Below are 19,912 nucleotides of genomic sequence, written 5' to 3' on the forward strand. Positions count from 1 at the left end.
GCACGTGACCCAGTTTCGAACTTGACCTAGATATCATCAAGGTGAACACTTTGACCAACTTTAATAAAGATCCCATGAAAAATGTGACCTCTAGAGTGGTCACAAGCAAAAGTTTACGCACGCACAGACGGACGGACACTGCACGATCACAAAAGCTCACCTTGTCACTATGTGACAGGTGAGCTAACAAAAGTTACAATATGGAATATTTTTCTGCCTGTTCATATTTACCTGTGAAATACAAAATGTATTTTTGACAGAATTTATATAGGTTTATAATATATTGTAAATAACAAACCTTTGCCTTTACTGAGTGGCGTTTCCTTCTCCTTCTCCTCTTCCTCCTCTTCGTCATTAAGTCGGCGACGTTTCGATCGTCTCTCTGAAAAATGTTCAACAACAGCCTACTTACAAATTCAAGAAGCTAGATGTAAAAACACTCAGAAAATGAAAGGTAAGGGTAGATTTGTAAATGTTAACGGTCATTTGGGAATTTTCAGTACAGAATTGGGAACAAGAGGGTCATGATGACCCCATATCGCTCACCTGTTAAACTTGGCCTTGGAATCATCAAGATAAATATTCTGACCAAGTTTCATGGAGATAGGGTCATAAATGCGGCCTCTACAATGTTAACAAGCTTTTCCTTTGATTTGACCAGGTGACCTGGTTTTTGACCCCATATGACCCAGTTTTGAACCTGGCATAGAAATCATCAAGATAAACATTCTTACTAAGTTTCATGAAGATAGGGTCATAAATATGGATGGCCTCTATGGACTGTTAACAAGCTTTTCCTTTGATTTGAGCGGGTGACCTAGTTTTTGACCCCATATGACCAAGTTTTCAACCTGGCACAGGAATCATCAAGATAAACATTCTGGCAAAGTTTCATAAAGGTAGACTTATAAATGTGGCCTCTAGGGTGTTAACAAGCTTTTCCTTTGATTTGACCTGGTGGCCTAGTTTTTGATCCAACATGACCCAGTTTCGAACTTGGTCTAGAGACCATCAAGATAAACATTCTGTGCAAGTCTGTATCAAATCAGAGCATAAATGAAACCTCTATATGGCTGAAAGGGCCAAAATAGAAAATTTTGCCTTTTTCAGGGGATTCCAGAACCCATGAAGGAATCTAGCCAGTTTTCGAAAGGAACCAAGACCTTATTGTGACTTAAGTTGTATGTAAGTGTGGTCAAAATTGAATGTAAAATTTCACAAGGTAAAAATTAACAAATTTAGGCTCTTTCAGGCGTCAATCAGAGGCCGTAACTCCGGAACCTACGACTGGATCTGACAGATCCATCATGGAATCCAAAATCAATTGTTGTTAGCAAGTTTGTATCAAATCAAGCCAAAAATGAAGTCTCTATATGGCTGCAAAGCCAAAATAGTAACCCATGATGGGATCTGGCCAGTTTTCAAAGGAACAGAGATATTATGCCAATACAAGTGTGTGCAAGTTTGATTAAAATTGATTGCAAAGTGTGGTCTCTATCGCGTTAAAAAAAAATTGTGGACAACGATGCCAACACAGTGCTCCTGCTAGCTATTTACAGCAGGGCGCATCGCCCGTTCCCAAATTCGTTCCGCCCTGTTGCCCCGCCAGGCACCCTGCCCGTTTTACAACCATTCATTTATTTTTTTAAAGCCAAACTTCCTTTTTTTGCCTCAGTGATTATAATACACTGCTTTATTGCTTTTAACGAGTGATACACGCCGAGGGGGCATTGATATAATTAGCAAACAATTACCTGCTGTAATCGTGCCCGAGGCAGACCATGATATTTTAAACTGCTCCACTAGCATTAAATCACTGAACCTTAGTGTTAAAACAGTTTGCAAACCAGTCTGAAATCATTATCATTTTCGCGCCACCTGTCAAAGTGTTCTTTCGTTTTCGGTAATATAGTCGTAAATATCCCTTTATACACAACTGAAACTAAAGTCCAGACAACAGACATTTAAATCTAATTAACAAAAATCGATCACAATCAAATTTAAATAGGAAAATATTTTGATTTTATCGTTTTACAGGTTTTTAAAATCGAAAGTAGGTTGTCGTCTGCTTTGTGAAATTGCCGATTTTTCATGAAGATTTCTTTGAAATTAGTTTACTAAGATGTTATGACAGGGAACACTTTAATGTCAGATACTGTAAAATGCTATTAAACTGTCTTTGCATCATAATAATTTTTCAAAAATATTGTTTAAACTGGACATTAGACGACTTTTTAGAAAAAAGTGTAACCATACCCGGATATAAAATTTTGGATACCCGGATTACGTTCTATTACAAGTTGTAAGTTAAAAACTTTGCCTGATTTAATTTATTTAAGTGGAAGTTTAAACTTTATTTTCTGTATATATAAATTTATAAATATCAAGTACATGGAGAAGATGTGTACTGAAATTGTAACAGGTAAAATAGGCCTAAACACATATTGTTATACAGTATGCAATTACAAAGAAATGTTACAAGTTGATAATCAATGCCAAGTAAAATACAAACAGCAGAATTTTTAGTTAATAAATAGGTGTATTAGAGATGACAGACATAGCCTATTAAAAGACAAAGTATGCCTTATACCATGCCTAAAGTGTGCCAAAAAACATGCCTAAATTATTCCAAAATCCATGCCTAAAGTATGTTAAAATGCACTGAATGCATGGACCAGTTATATTTTTTTCCCAGGGGAGCACTGTCCTAGACCGACCCCCACCCCAGAAGTGCCCTTTTCAGTGCCAGCACCCTGCCTTTTTTTAATCCTAGCTGGAGCACTGCAACAGATTAAGGGCGATCACAAAAGCTCACCTTGTCACTATTTGACATCTATAAAAAGCCTTATACTTTTTTAGAAGAAAAAAAAAAGCAACAATGAGCATCTAGATAGGGTAAATTTAGCTTTTATAGAGGAAATAAACATTATATAATTATAAACTGATACAGAGGAGAAAATCAAACCGATAACAAGGGTGCCAGAATGTCACAATATACGCCCGTCACAGCAAATATCTTTACTCTAGCACCTGTATTTGCAAATGGAATTTTAATTTTGTGGTTGTTTAGTAATCATTGTAAGTCATTTGTTTTTCTAAGACCACAAAAAAACTCCTTACCAGGTAGAGATACATTAAAATACACCTAAAATTTGAAAGTAACATCTATGTTGTACCACAGAAAAGTGGTCTTGTTTTTTCCCTACGGTCAATAATAAAAAAGTTACAATATAAGTTATTTATAGTAACAACTAAGGGAAGATAATCTTAAACAAGAGGACCATGATGGTCCTGAATCGCTCACCTATCTCCACATGACCCAGTGTTGAACTGAGCATGACGTCTTTATTTCTATTATTTGACAAAGTGACCTAGTTTTTCAGCACATGTGACATAGATATCATCAAGATAAAAAATTCTGACCAATTTTCATGAAGATCCATTGAAAAATATGGCCTCTAGAGAGGTCACAAGGTTTTTCTATTATTTGACCTAATGACCTAGTTTTTGAAGGCACGTGACCCACTTTTAAACTTGACCTAGATATCATCAAGGTGAACATTCTCACCAATTTTCATGAAGATCCATAGAGAAATATGGCCTCTAGAGAGGTCACAAGGTTTTTCTATTTTTAGACCTACTGACCTAGTTTTTGACCCCACGTGACCCAGTTTCAAACCTGACCTAGATATCATCAAGATGAACCTTCTGACCAATATTCATGAAGATCTCATGAAAAATATGGCCTCTAGAGAGGTCACAAGGTTTTTCTATTTTTAGATCTACTGACCTAGTTTTTAACCCCACGTGACCCAGTTTCGAACTTGATCTAGATATCATCAAGGTTAACATTCTGACCAATTTTCATGAAGATCCATTGAAAAATATGGCCTCTAGAGAGGTCACAAGGTTTTTCTATTTTTAGACCTACTGACCTAGTTTTTGACCACACGTGACCCAGTTTCGAACTTGACCTAGATATCATCAAGGTGAACATTCTGACCAATTTTCATGAAGATCCATTGAGAAATATGGCCTCTAGAGAGGTCACAAGGTTTTTCTATTTTTAGACCTACTGACCTAGTTTTTGATCCCACATGACCCAGTATCGAACTTGACCTAGATATCATCAAGGTGAACATTCTGACCAATATTCATGAAGATCTCATGAAAAATATGGCCTCTAGAGAGGTCACAAGGTTTTTCTATTTTTAGATCTACTGACCTAGTTTTTACCCCCACGTGACCCAGTTTCGAACTTGACCTAGATATCATCAAGCTGAACATTCTGACCAATTTTCATGAAGATCCATTGAGAAATATGGCCTCTAGAGAGGTCACAAGGTTTTTCTATTTTTAGACCTAATGACCTAGTTTTTGACCCCACGTGACCCAGTTTCAAACTTGACCTAGATATCATCAAGGTGAACATTCTGACCAATATTCATGAAGATCTCATGAAAAATATGGCCTCTAGAGAGGTCACAAGGTTTTTCTATTTTTAGACCTACTGACCTAGTTTTTGACCCCACGTGACCCAGTTTCGAACTTGACCTAGATATCATCAAGGTGAACATTCTGACCAATATTCATGAAGATCTCATGAAAAATATGGCCTCTAGAGAGGTCACAAGGTTTTTCTATTTTTAGACCTACTGACCTAGTTTTTGACCCCACATGACCCAGTTTTGAACTTGACCTAGATATCATCAAGGTGAACATTCTGACTAATTTTCATGAAGATCTTGTGAAATATATGGCCTCTAGAGAGGTCACAAGGTTTTTCTATTTTTAGACCTGCTGACCTAGTTTTTGATGGCACATGACCCAGTTTCGAACTTGACCTAGATATCATCAAGGTGAACATTCTGACCAATTTTCATAAAGATCCATGAAAAATGTGACCTCTAGACGCACGCACGGACGGACGACGCGCGATCACAAAAGCTCACCTTGTCACTTTGTGACAGGTGAGCTAAAAAACAAAAAAAAAAACAAAAATCCAAAAAAAAAATTGTAAGTCCACACAAAAATCTTTACCAGGTAGAGATTGGTCAAAATACACCTCATAATTGGCTGTGACGTGCATGTTGTACTACAGAAAAGTGGTCTCGATTTTTCCCTACGACTAGTAATGAAAAAGTTACAATATAAGCTATTTATAGTAACAAGAAGTAATTCTAAAGAAGGGAACTGCGCATGACACTTGGTCTCATGATGGTGTATAATGGCAGCATTCGCTGAGTTATCTTCCCAAATGATTTGACAGGTGTCGCTACGGGCGAATAGGTCCTATCATGCGGTGTACTCTCGGCTTTTATCATAGTGTTAAACTCTTTTTCTTAACCTTTCATGCATTTGATAGCTGAATAAAAAAAATAATTAAAGCATTTTAAAAAAAATTCTAATCATGTAATTTATCAATATAATCTATTTATATAGCTGTTTCTTCTGTTTTTAACATAAAATTAAAAGCCTTGTAAAATTTTCATCATTTCAAAATGCTGGCTAGTAATATATAACTGAAATTATTATTTTAGCATTAATTTAAGCGAGTCACATTTCCGTATAATTTATAAGCAAAGTGGGGCTAGCTAGTAGCTAGTTGAAAATATTGTTAAATTTTACCCCTGAATGGAAGCTTTGTTCCAAATAGACAATGGTTACTCTGGGAACATTTAGTTTGCATAAAATTTCCTATCCACCGGCTGCATACTGATTGTTATCATAAAAATGTGCATGCCATGTGTCCTGTTAACTCTAGGGGGTTAAATTCAAGAATATGTCCTTGAAGCAGACTTAACACTTTCTGCTCCCACTTATGTGTTAAATATCGGTCAGATGTTAATGTTATGTGTATAATAAGTTTTCTTAATACATTGCAATTTGAAATAATGTCTAAAAGGTCTCACATTTGTTTTTATTTTAAAGCTTCACAAATTTGTGGTCTGTGTATTAAAAATCCTACGGGTGTTTTTATTAAATGTAAAGATTTATATTTTAACTTTATGTGGGCAAGTTACTGTGAATTTGAATTGACTGAAAATTAAAGAGGCAGCAACATAAAATTAAATTAACAGGTGGTATGTCAACTTGTCAATAGAGATCATTTATGCTTCATGGATGATATTTTCATGAAATATATGAGAAAACACATATAATAATTTAATTGAGCTGATGGAAAATTGAAGGGACATCTTATCACAAAGGCATATATATTCTAACATTTTACAGTAATTATTATTATAATTTCTATATTATTCAAGATCTCATTGCATTAAGCTGTGTATGCAGATCTTTCCGATTAATTTGTAACTTTAGGAATATATACTGTCTAGTATATTGATTCTTATTCTAAGAATATAGTCTGAATACTTGCACAATGATAAAATGATTTTCCAAGGAGGCATTTCAATATTGAAAAATACTTTAAAGCTGAATAAAAGCATTTATTGTCACAGTTAACAAACATAACAATCATACAGTCCATATTTAAACTGACACACAGAAAATGCACTTTAAAACAGTCCTTACAGCTAGCCTCATATTTTTTAAGGCACAGAGTATCAATAAATATAAATAAAGCTCTTTCCTCAATTGCTCAAGGTATAAACAGCTGAATTTTGATTACATAATCGGATATTTTCCAAATCTACTAATATAGTTTGAAGTGACAGCGACTGAATAACAATGTAAATAATGTAATCAAACTTTTCTAGGACCTATTCGCATGTAGCGCCACCTATACGCGCACCTGTTTAATCAGGGGAATTAACTGACCGATATCGCCCATTGTGCCAAGTTACATCAAAATCCCTCCATGCATGAAGAAGAAATGCTTCGGACAAAGTCATTCTTGTATCTGACCTTTGGCCTCTAAGTGTGACCTTGACCTTTGACCTAGGGACCTGGTTCTTGCGCATGACACTCTACCTCCTGGTGGTGAACATTTGTGCAAAGTTATATCAAAATCCATATGAGATCTATGCATGAAGAAGAAATGCTCCAGACAAGGTTTTCATTCTTGTATTCGTTGACCTCTAAGTGTGACCTTGACCTTAGACCTAGGGACCTGGTTCTTGCGCATGACACTCCGCCTCGTGGTGGTGAACATTTGTGCCAAGTTATATCAAAATCCCTCCATGCATGAAGAAGATATGCTCCAGACAAAGTTTTCTTTCTTGTATCCTTTGACCTCTAAGTGTGACCTTGACCTTAGACCTAGGGACCTGGTTCTTGCGCATTACACTCCCTCTCATGATGATGAACAATTGTGCCAACTTTCATCAAAATCCCTCCATGCATGAAGAAGATATGCTCCGGACAAAGTCATTCTTGAATTTGACCTTTGACCTCTAAGTGTGACCTTGACCTTAAACCTAGGGACCTGGTTTTTGCGCATGACACTCCGTCTCATGATGGACACTCCGTCTCATGATGGTGAACAACTGTGCCAAGTTTCATCAAAATCCCTTCATGCATGTAGAAGATATGCTCCGGACAAAGTCTGTGGACGCCGACCGCCCGGGGCGTTCCCATAATACGTCCCGTTTTTCAAACGGGCATATAAAAAGCCCTTTGAAAGACCTAGCATAACTTACCTGGACTTTCTTCATTACTCCTTTTGCTTTTAGTTGGCGGCATAGTGATCACTGTGATGTCATGCCTGAAAAAATTAAGAGTAGTATTTCTAAAAATCCTCAAACTTCGGTGCCTTTTTTCCTGGTAGATTTTGGGCCAAAGTTCAGCCCCAATACAGATGAAAAATAGTGTTTTTTTCTCAATTTTACGTCTAAGTTTCCCAACAATGCCTGAAAATTTTCCCAACACAAAAACAAGAGTGTCAGAATGTCACATTATACGCCTGTCATAGCAAATTTCTTTACACTCGCACTTGTATTTGCAAATGGAATTTTAATTATGTGGTTGTGTAGTAATTATTGTAATTATTTGTTTTTCTTAATCCACACAAAAAAATCTCCTTACCAGGTAGAGATACCTTAAAATACAGCTAAAATTTGAAAGTAACATCTATGTTGTACTGCAGAAAAGTGGTCTTAGCTTTTCCCTATGGTCAACAAGAGCTCGTAGAACACAAAATGACCACCTTGATGCATTCAGTAATTGCACAAGAAACAAAAAATTATTTGCTCACTGTAAACAAAAGTTCTATTGTTCTGGTTCAATGCGACTTTTGACCTATTGACCTCAAAATCAACAGGGGTCATCTGCTGGTCATAATAAACCTCCCTGTTAAGTTTCGTGATCCTAGGCCTAGTTCTCAAGTTATTGTCCGGAAAGGGTTTAACTATTCCTAGTCACTGTATTCTTGACCTCACGACATACTGACCTCAAAATCAATAGGGTAATCTGCTGGTCATGATTAACCTCTCTATCAACTTCCATGATCCTTGGCCCAAGTGTTCTCGAGTTATTGTCTGGGAAACGTTCAACTGTTCCTGGCCAATGTGACCTTGAACTTTTATCTAATGACCTCAAAATCATTAGGGGTCATCTGCTTGTAATGACCAACCTTCCTATCAATTTTCCTGATCCTAGGTCGAAGAGTTCTTGAAATATCGTCTGGAAACTGTTTTACTGTTCCGGGTCACTGTTACCTTGACCTTTGACATACTGATCTCAAAATCAATAGGGGTCATCTGCTGGTGATGACCAACTCCCTATCAAGTTTAATGATCCTAGGCCCAAGCGTTCTTGAGTTATCATCCGGAAATGGATTGGTCTACATACCGACCGGCAGACATGAGACATCTGTAAAATAATTTACCCCTTCTTCGAAGGGTGGTATAATTATAAACAAGAGCTGTTCGTAAGACAGCCAAGGTCGACTATTTGAAATATTGTCCCAAAAGCAGGAAAATATTACCCAACAAGAGTGCCAGAATGTCACAATATACGCCTGTCACAGCAAATTTCTTTACTCTAGCTGCTGTATTGCAAATGAATTTTAATTTTGTGGTTGTTTAGTAATCATTGCAAGTCTTTTGTTATTCTAAGTCCACAAAAACAAGAGGACCATGATGGTCCTGAATTGCTCACCTCTTCCCACATGACCCAGTTTTGAGTATGACATCGTTTTTTCTATTATTTGACATAGTGACCTAGTTTTTGAGCTCATGTGACCCAATTTTGAACCTGACCTAGATATTATCAAGATAAAAATTCTGACCAATTTTCATGAAGATCCATTGAAAAATATGGTCTCTAGAGAGGTCACAAGGTATTACTTGACCTATGGACCTAGTTTTCGAAGGTACGTGACCCTGTTTTGAACTTTACCTAGATATCATCAAGGTGAACATTCTCACTAATTTTCATGAAGATCTCATGAAAAATATGGCCTCTAGAGAGGTCACAAGGTTTTTCTATTTTTATACCTACTGGCCTAGTTTTTGACCGCTCGTGACCCAGTTTCGAAAATGACCTAGATATCAAGGTGAACATTCAGATCAATTTTCATGAAGATCCATTGAAAAATATGGCCTCTAGAGAGATCAAAAGATTTTAATAATTTTAGACCTACTGACCTAGTTTTTGGCCGCAGTTGACCCAGTTTCAAACTTGACGTAGATATCAAGATGAACATTCAGACCAACTTTCACACAGATCCCATGAAAAGTATGGCCTCTAGAGAGGTCACAAAGTTTTTTATTATCTGACCTACTGACCTAGTTTTTTATGGCACGTAACCCAGTTTCAAACTTGACCTAGATATCATCAAGGTGAACATTCTGACCAATTTTCATGAAGATCCATTCAAGGGTATGGCCTCTAGAGAGGTAACAAGGTTTTTCTATTTTAAGACCTACTGACCTAGTTTTTCATCGCAGTTGATCCATATTCAAACTTGACCTATATATCATCAAGATAAACATTAAGACCAACTTTCATACAGATCACATGAAAAATATGGCCTCTAGAGAGGTCACAAGGTTTTTTCATTATTTGACCTACTGACCTACTTTTTGAAGGCACGTGACCCACTTTCAAACTTGACCTAGATATCATCAAGATGAACATTCAGACCAACTTTCATACAGATCCCATGAAAAATATGGCCTCTAGAGAGGTCACAAGGTTTTTCTTTTATTTGACCTACTGACCTAGTTTTTTGATGGCACGTGACCCACTTTCGAACTTGACCTAGATATCATCAAGGTGAACATTCTGACCAATTTTCATGAAGATCTCATGAAATATATGGCCTCTAGAAAGGTCACAAGGTTTTTCTATTTTTAGACCTACTGACCTAGTTTTTGATCGCATGTGACCAGACCAACTTTCATACATATCCCATGAAAAATATGGCCTTTAGAGAGGTCACAAGGTTTTTCTATTATTTGACCTACTGACCTACTTTTTGACGGCACGTGACCCACTTTCGAACTTGACCTAGATATCATCAAGGTGAACATTCTGACCAATTTTCATGAAGATCTTATGAAATATATGGCCTCTAGAGAGGTCACAAGGTTTTTCTATTTTTAGACCTACAGACCAAGTTTTTGAAGGCACGTGACCCAGTTTCGAACTTGACCTAGATATCATCAAGGTGAACATTCTGACCAATTTTCATGAAGATCTTGTGAAATATATGGCCTCTAGAGAGGTCACAAGGTTTTTCTATTTTTAGACCTACTGACCTAGTTTTTGACGGCACGTGACCCAGTTTGGAACTTGACCTAGATATCATCAAGATGAACATTCTGACCAACTTTCATAAAGATCCCATGAAAAATGTGACCTCTAGAGTGGTCACAAGCAAAAGTTTACGGACGGATGCACGGACGACGGACACCACGCGATCACAAAAGCTCACCTAGTCACTTTGTGACAAGTGGGCTAAAAACTCTTTACCAGGTAGAGAGACCTTAAAATACACCTAAAATTTGAAAGCAACATCTATGCTGTACCACAGAAAAAAGTGGTCTTGGTTTTTCCCTATGGTCAATTATAAACAAGAGGACCATGATGGTCCTGAATCGCTCACCTATCCCCACATGACCCAGTGTTGAACTGAGTATGATGTCGTTATTTCTATTATTTGACATAGTGACCTAGTTTTTGAGCATATGTGACCTAGATATCATCAAGATAAAAAATTCTGACCAATTTTCATGAAGATCCATTGAAAAATATGACCTCTAGAGAGGTCACAAGGTTTTTCTATTATTTGACCAAATGACCTAGTTTTTGAAGGCACGTGACCCACTTTTGAATTTGACCTAGATATCATCAAGGTGAACATTCTCACCAATTTTCGTGAAGATCTAATGAAAAATATGGCCTCTAGAGAGGTCACAAGGTTTTTCTATTTTTCGGCCTACTGACCTAGTTTTTGACTGCACATGACCCAGTTATGAACTTGACCTAGATATCATCAAGCTGAAAATCTCACCAATTTTCATGAAGATCCATTGAGAAATATGGCCTCTAGAGACGTCACAAGGCTTTTCTATTTTTAGATCTATTAGATCTACTGACCTAGTTTTTGACCCCACATGACCCACTTTCGAACCTGACCTAGATATCATCAAGATGAACACTCTTACCAATTTTCATGAAGATCCATTGAGAAATATGGCCTCTAGAGACGTCACAAGGTTTTTCTATTTTTAGACCTACTGACCTAGTTTTTGATCCCACGTGAACCAGTTTCAAACTTGACCTAGATATCATCAAGGTAAACATTCTGACCAATTTTCATGAAGATCTCATGAAAAATATGGCCTCTAAAGAGGTCACAAGGCTATTCTATTTTTAGACCTGCTGACCTAGTTTTTGACCGCACGTGACCCAGTTTCAAAATTGACCTAGATATCATCAAGCTGAACACTCTTACCAGTTTTCATGAAGATCCATTGAGAAATATGGCCTCTAGAGACGTCACAAGGTTTTTCTTTTTTTAGATCTACTGACCTAGTTTTTGACCGCACGTGACCCAGTTTCGAACTTGACCTAGATATCATCAAGATGAACATTCAGATCAATTTTCATGATGATCTCTTGAAAAATATGGCCTCTAGAGAGGTCACAAGGTTTTTCTATTTTTAGACCTACTGACCTAGTTATTGACCGCATGTGACCCAGTTTCAAACTTGACCTAGATATCATCAAGGTGAACATTCTGACTAATTTTCATAAAGATCCCATGATAAATATGGCCTCTAGAGAGGTCACAAAGTTTTTCAATTTTCAGACCTACTGACCTAGTTTTTGACCGCACGTGACCCAGTTTCGAACTTGACCTAGATATCATCAAGATGAACATTCTGACCAACTTTCATAAAGATCCCATGAAAAATGTGACCTCTAGAGTGGTCACAAGCAAAAGTTTACGCAAGCACGGACTGACGGACGACGGACGCCACTCGACCACAAAAGCTCACCTTGTTACTTTGTGACAGGTGAGCTAAAACGTTACAATATAAGTTATTTATAGTAACAACTAAGGGAAGTTAATCTTTAAAAAAAAAAAAAAAAAAAAAAATCCATAAAAAAATTGTAAGTCCACACAAAAAACTTTACCAGGTAGAGATTGGTCAAAATACACCTCAAAATTTGATGTAGCATGCATGTTGTACTACAGAAAAGTGGTCTCGAATTTTCCCTACGACTAGTAAGGAAGAAGTTACAATATAAGCTATTTATAGTAACAACAAAGGGAAGTAATTCTAAAGAAAGGAACTGCGCATGATACTTCCTCTCATGATGGTGTATAATTGTGCCAAGTTACACCAAAATCCCTCCATGCATGAAGAAGAAATGCTTCGGACAAGGTCATTCTTGTATCTGACCTTTGGCCTCTAAGAGTGACCTTGAACTTAGACTTAGGGACCTGGTTCTTGCGCATGACACTTCGTCTCATGGTGGTGAACATTTGTGCCAAGTTATATCAAAATCCCTCTATGCATGAAGAAGAAATGCTCCAGACAAGGTTTTCATTCTTGTATCCTTTGACCTCTAGGTGTGACCTTGACCTTAGACCTAGGGACCTGGTTCTTGCGCATGACACTCCGCCTCATGGTGGTGAACATTTGTGCCAAGTTATATCAAAATCCCTCTATGCATGAAGAAGAAATGCTCCGGACAAAGTTTTCATTCTCGTATCCATAGACCTCTAAGTGTGACCTTGACCTTAGACCTAGGGACTTGCCCATGACACTCCGTCTCATGATGATTAACAATTGTGCCAACTTTCATCAAAATCCCTCCATGCATGAAGAAGATATACTCCGGACAGTCATTCTTGAATTTGACCTTTGACCTCTAAGTGTGACCTTGACCTTAGACCTAGGGACCTGGTTCTTGCGCAAGACACTCCGTCTCATGATGATGAACAACTGTGCCAAGTTTCATCAAAATCCCTCCATGCATGTAGAAGATATGCTCTGGACAAAGTCTGTGGACGCCGTCCACCCGCCCGCCAGGGGCGTTCCCATAATACTTCCCGTTTTTCAAACGGGCGATAAAAACTAAGGTTAAATATCAAAAGAGTTTTATGTTCAAAAGGGGACATAATCTGACCAAAATGCATATCAGAATTATGGGACTTGCTGCTAGTTTTATAACCTAAAAGGCACATGTGAAGTTTCAATTCAATACCTGTATTAGTTTTGGAGAGAGTAACTTGCATGTAAAACTTTAACCAGAATTTTCTAAGTCCAAAAGGGGACATAATTTGTTCAAAATACATGTCAGAGTTATGGGACTTGACCCAGTGAGGTTGGTAATTGATCTAGAAAAAGAAAAAATAAGTTTCAAATCTATATGCCTTTTAGTAATAGCTGTATGTACTTGCACGCTAAACTTTAACCAGGATTTTCTTAGTTCAAAAGGGGGCATAATTTGGCCAAAATGAAGGTCAGAGTTATGGGACTTGGTGCTATCAACTAGTTTTATAACCCCGAAGACACAATGTCACGTGAAGTTTCAATTCAATATCTGCATTAGTTTTGGAAACAGTAACTTGCATGTAAAACTTTAACCAGAATTTTTTAAGTCCAAAAGGGGACATAATTTGCTCAAAATACATGTCAGAGTTATGGAAATTGACCCAGTAAGGTTGGTAATTGTCCTAGAAAAAGAAAAAATAAGTTTCAAATCTATATGCCTTTTAGTACTAGCTGTATGTACTTGCATGCAAAACTTTAACCAGAATTTTCTAAGTCCAAAAGGGGGCATAATTTGGCCAAAATGAAGGTCAGAGTTATGGGACCTGGTGCTATCAACGTCCCATTTTTCAAACTGGTCTATAATTAGGGTCCGAAATCGATTAAGTTAATATTATGGTACGGAACTGGTTTTGCAAACAGTAAATTGTAATTATTTCCCCTTATACTGCATAATTGAAAGGCATGATAAAGCGTCTGTTGATTGCAAACATGTCTAAAACAGTAAGTGTTATACTTAGAAAATCAATAACAAGAGCTTTCCGTAAGACAGCCAATGCTCGACTATTTGAATTTTTGTCCCAGAAGCAGGACAATTACACTAAATGTTAAAATATCTACAGAGTTGCAATCCAGTATCTGCAAAGACTTGATGCTATCACCTAGTTTTATAACCCCAAAGACACAGTCATGTGAAGTTTCAATTCAATATCTGCATTAGTTTTGAAGATAGTAACTTGCATGCAAAACTTTAACCAGGATTTTTTAAGTCCAAAAGGGGGCATAATTTGGCCAAAATACGTGTCAGCAGGGGTCGACTTAAAGCTGATATTTCTACTAGCCAGCAGGGCCAGTTGAAAAGGGAAGTTACTAGCCCGACTTGTTTACCACTGGTCCAAACTTTTTAATGAGACAAGGTAACATGATCACAGAAATTCCATGGTTAACCATTTTTGTCCAATTTTAGTTTACAGTTTTGTGTGCGGAAGTCAATACTGCAGGGCTTCCTTTGGCTCTTTCACACTTGTAGCCACGGCTTTAGCCAATTGCAAAAACTTGGAGCCATTTTATAGCCAAAAGTGCCATAATTAGTTGCCATTTTTTTAAAATCTCTATTTCATGTGATACTTTAACCATGCAATTTGCTCTTGAACCAGTATTAGATACTTCCTAATATCACTCAGAATCAAGAATTGTTTCTAATCTTCTCATTAAATTGTTTTATTAAACCATTTTTCAAGAACATTTTCAAAGCAAAAGTAATTGCTCAATCTATAAAATTACACCTTTATATATAGTTTGCCATTTTTGAATTATCTCCCTTTAATGGGCATTTTTCACAACTTAGATGTTTTTAAAACATGAAAACTTAGCTCTTTATTTTTTACCTTTGTATTTCAAAATTAATGTTAGGTCAATTATCACAAAACAGTGTTGTTTTATTTTATGACTTTTCAAAAGCTTTTTAAAATGCTTAAAGTTTCGTTATGTATCTTTAAATTTCGATTTCATTGCATATATATAATGTACATGTATAGCGAAAATACCACCTAAACGTATTAGTAACTCTTTGTTTTGAAGCTCTTGGGTAGGGCTTTTAACAAGAGCTGTCAATGGACAGCGCGCTCGACTATTCTCAGTGCTTGATAGTATAATACAAGAGCACCGCCTTGCGGGTGCTGACGCTCATCTGATTTTTTTTGTGTAATAGAAATATTGTCCTACCCATGATTTTCTAAGTCTAAAAAGGGCCATCATTCTTGCAAAAAGCAGGATAGAGTTATGTTTCTTGATGTACAGTGTCCACTTATGATGGTGAAAAACTGTTGCAAGTTTTAAAGCAATAGCTTTGATAGTTTATGAGAAAAGTTGACTTAAACATAATACTCAACCAAGAAAATGATTTTCTAAGTCCAAAAGGGGCAATAATTATTGCAAAAAGCAGGATGGAGTTATGTTGCTTGCTGTACAGGGTCAGCTTATGATGGTGAACAAGTGTTGCAAGTTTCAAAGCAATAGCTTTGATAGTTTAAGAGAAAAAGTTGACCTAAACATAAAACTTAACCAAGAAATCTGATATTTTCTAAGTCCAAAAGGGGCCATAAATCTTGCAAACAGCAGGACAGAGTTATGTTTCTTGCTGTACAGGGTCAACTTATGATGGTGAACAAGTGTTGCAAGTTTTAAAGCAATAGCTTTGATAGTTTTGGATAAAAGCTGACCTAAACATAAAACTTAACCAAGAAAACTGATTTTCTAAGTCCAAAAGGGGCAATAAATCTTGCAAAAAGGAAGATGGAGTTATGTTTCTTGATGTACAGGGTCTGCTTATGATGGTGAACAAGTATTCCAAGTTTCAAAGCAATAGCTTTGATAGTTTAGGAAAAAAGTTGACCTAAACATAAAACTTAACCAAGAAATCTGATATTTTCTAAGTACAAAAGGGGCCATAAATCTTGCAAAAAGCAAGATGGAGTTATGTTTCTTGCTATACAGGGTCAGCTTATGATGGTGAACAAGTATTCCAAGTTTCAAAGCAATAGCTTTGATAGTTTAGGAGAAAAGCTGACCTAAACATAAAACTTAACCAGGCAACGCCGACGCAGACGCCGACGCCGACGCCGACGCCGACAACCGCTCAAGTGATGACAATAACTCATCATTTTTTTTCAAAAAATCAGATGAGCTAATAAGCAATGAGTAAAACTTTAAAATTACAATAAGCATATTCTAAGTCGAAAAGGGGCCATAATTCAGTCAAAATGCTTGATAGAGTTGCCTCCTCCTGTTTACAGACTGGGGTCATGATGGTAAACAAGCATGCAAAATATAAAAGCAAAATCTCAATGGACTTCGAAAATATTTGGTGTGGTACGCAAACTTTAACATTTATTCTAAGTCAAAAAGGGGCCATAATTCAGTCAAAATGCTTGATAGAGTTGCCTCCTTTTTACAGACTGGGGTCATGATGGTAAACAAGTATGCAAAATATGAAAGCAAAATCTTAATGGACTTTGAAAATATTTGGGGTGGTACACAAACTTTAACATTTATTCTAAACTTCAACATTTATTCTAAGTCGAAAAGGGGCCATAAGTCTGTCAAAATGCTTGATAGAGTTGCCTCCTCCTTTTTACAGACTGGAGTCATGATGGTAAACAAGTATGCAAAATATGAAAGCAATATCTCAATGGACTTCGAAAATATTTGAGGTGGTACGCGAGTAGGATAGCTCCCCTATTCTTTGAATAGTCGAGCTAAAAATTCATCCCTGTATCAATGCTATACGTATCGCTTGTGTTGATACTTAGTATTATATCTAATTTTTTGAACGGGTTATTTATGACCAGGTAGAAGCCTATCTTATGAAAAGAAGCTTCTCTACAGTTTTCAGGCTGGATATAGACGTGGGTTCTCAAATGATCCTTGCCTTATTCATCTTTCTGATTTTATTCGCTTCAACATGGACATAGGTAACTTGGTCGGAATGGTACTTCTAGATCTGCAGAAGGCCTTTGACACAGTCAGTCATGGTATTTTACTAACGAAACTCAGAAGCTGTGGGTCTTCATGATGATGCCCTATGCAGTAACGCTGGTTTAGGTCTTATCTATCTGATAGACATCAGTTGGTCGATTTTTCAGGCTCACTGTCTTCTGTGGCACCGGTCACCTGTGGTGTACCGCAAGGGTCTATCCTCGGTCTGCTGTTGCTTTTAATCTATGTGAATGATATGTCAGCTGTTGTAGATGACATGGTTCTTTTATATGCTGATGACTCTGGAATTTTGCTAACCGGTAAGTGTAAGTCGGAAACTGAAGCTATCTTATCCAAGGATCTCGAACTAATTAGTGCCTGGCTTGTGGATAATAAGCTTTCTTTGCATTTGGGCAAAACAGAGTCTATTTTGTTTGGGTCCAAGCCAAAACTTAGAAATGGTTCTAATTTGGCTATTACCTGTAATGGTGTTGATATCTCAGCCTCCGAAACAGTGAAGTACCTGGGTGCTACACTGGATCAACAGTTATCAGGTGAAACGATTGCTTGGTCTGTAATCATTAAAGCTAACTCCAGGTTAAAATTTCTGTATAGAAAAGGTAAATTTCTTACTATGCACACTAGGAAGTTACTGGTGATGTCCTTGGTTCAATGTCATTTTGACTATGCTTGCTCTTTCTGGTACCCTGGTTTGAGTCAGAATCTTAAAAACAGACTTCAAACTACTCAAAATAAGCTTTTTAGGTTTGTTTTAAACTTGGATAACAGGTCTCATATTGGGCCAGAACAATTTGTCTACATGGATTGGTTATCAGTAAGTTTCTAAGAGGGCTGATCAGATCATATTGTGTCATGTTCACAAAATAAGGTATGGCTCTGCCCCAGAATACCTTGGGGAAAATTTTGTCCCATTAAGCACTGTGCATTCGTTTTGCCATTCCCACCTCCATTTGTTTTTCTTGGTCTCTTCTAGATCTTTTGTGCTGTACCCTACAGGTAAAAACTTCATTTTCGGCAACATCCTTTGTTTATCTTCAATTTTTTATCGGAGCGTCCATCTTGGGGAGCAAGCCAAATTTATTTTGAAACGCGCTATTTCGTTGGACAGTAATATTTAGCGGACCAATCAAAATTCTCATTCTATCTTTCACCGACCAAACGGGGATTCCGTTGATCAGTCTGTCTACCCCACATCCCCTTCGAAAATCTCAACAGATGTACACGATCTGGAAAAACGACCCCTGAGAACTCCATAAAACCGGAATTTCCGGCTTCACCCATGCAGTTTATTAGTGAAATATAAAACCTATTCTGTTACTGGTATCAATTCCATCGCTCTTATTTATTCACATTTATGACAAAGTATTACACTTTCATTAAAAAATATATCTAAAATTGAGTTTAAAATGACCTATGTTTACACAGTCGCAGAATATAAAACGGTTTACTGCTAACTGGCTTCTGTAGCTATCTATGGAATGTTTGGTATGGCAGTCGAAAGTCTCTGAGGATGGAAATGAGCATTACATTGCATTTTAAAATGGTCACCATCAGTATATAAAAGACTAGTCCAAATAATTTGACGTCAGAACTGATTCTGAGATATTTTCGTGATATTATGTCAAAACCAGTAAAGACATTTTCTGTGGTGAATATAGGTAAAAACACGATTAGGCAATATACTAAATAACGATGAAATCGTGAACATAAAACTGAATCATTTTATGGTTTAAACACAACAGTAAAACACGTTAATAAAGCGTAAACACTATATGTTTCATCTTGGCTACTTGCTGTATTTACATGTCCACCATTACACTCAGTACAGCTGACAGTGTGGTTGGTCGTTATCGATCACATGACATGAAGCGGAGCCATGTAAAATGTGTGTTAACTTTTTGGTGCGTTGTTTAAAACAGTGACAAACTTGTGTTTTGCCGTTTATTCACATAATCATCAATTGAATGGAAGGAAAAAATGGATATTCTTTTCAGGTATCTTAAAATGTCACTAATGCTTTGTTTTTTAATAGTTGAAATGTTGAAAATCGCCGCGTAGAAACCTTGCGGAAGGTTCACCACAGAAAAGGTCCTTCCTATGTTGTATGCGGAGGAGTAGCCTTATTAATTTGGCTTACCTGGATGACTTATTTTATGACCTGATATTTTATAGTTGTCATCTCTCTAAGCCTTACCAGTATCTGCATTTTACTGTTAGGAAAACAAAGACATTAAAAAATCCAAAAAGTCATAATATACTGGTCAGACTTACTTGCTTTAATAAATTAAACATTAATATTTATGTAGAAACTCCAAATGGGTTGAATTTAATTCATAATTTTAAATAAGAGACTTAAATCTTCAAAAATATAATGTGACAGGGTGCGGGTATCTACCCAGACACCGGTTTCAATAAACGGACTATTTTAACCCTTGACTCCATAGATACTCCTTTTAACGCATCTGTGCATTACTCCATAGATACTCCTTTTAACGCATCTA

General features: G+C 36.8%; 1 protein-coding gene across 2 annotated transcripts in view; it reads right to left on the reverse strand.

The window, feature by feature from the left end:
- The window catches only part of LOC123556842 (protein Jade-1-like), a 47,006-nt gene that overhangs the window by 22,589 nt on the left and 4,505 nt on the right, over positions 1 to 19,912 (reverse strand). Inside the window, exons 1-3 of one of the 2 annotated variants that reach the window (XM_053543112.1) lie at positions 8,351 to 8,710; positions 7,602 to 7,666; positions 299 to 382 (exon numbers count right to left, since the gene is read on the reverse strand). In XM_053543112.1, coding sequence (XP_053399087.1) covers positions 299 to 382; positions 7,602 to 7,666; positions 8,351 to 8,505 — 304 coding nt within the window. In that variant the 5' untranslated portion in view covers positions 8,506 to 8,710. Of the gene's footprint in view, positions 1 to 298; positions 383 to 7,601; positions 7,667 to 8,350; positions 8,711 to 19,912 lie in introns of those variants that run through there. The other variant, XM_045347877.2, reaches the window with a different exon arrangement.

The sequence above is a fragment of the Mercenaria mercenaria genome, chromosome 5 (genome assembly GCF_021730395.1).
Source record: "Mercenaria mercenaria strain notata chromosome 5, MADL_Memer_1, whole genome shotgun sequence".
In the NCBI taxonomy this organism is placed as follows: domain Eukaryota; kingdom Metazoa; phylum Mollusca; class Bivalvia; order Venerida; family Veneridae; genus Mercenaria; species Mercenaria mercenaria.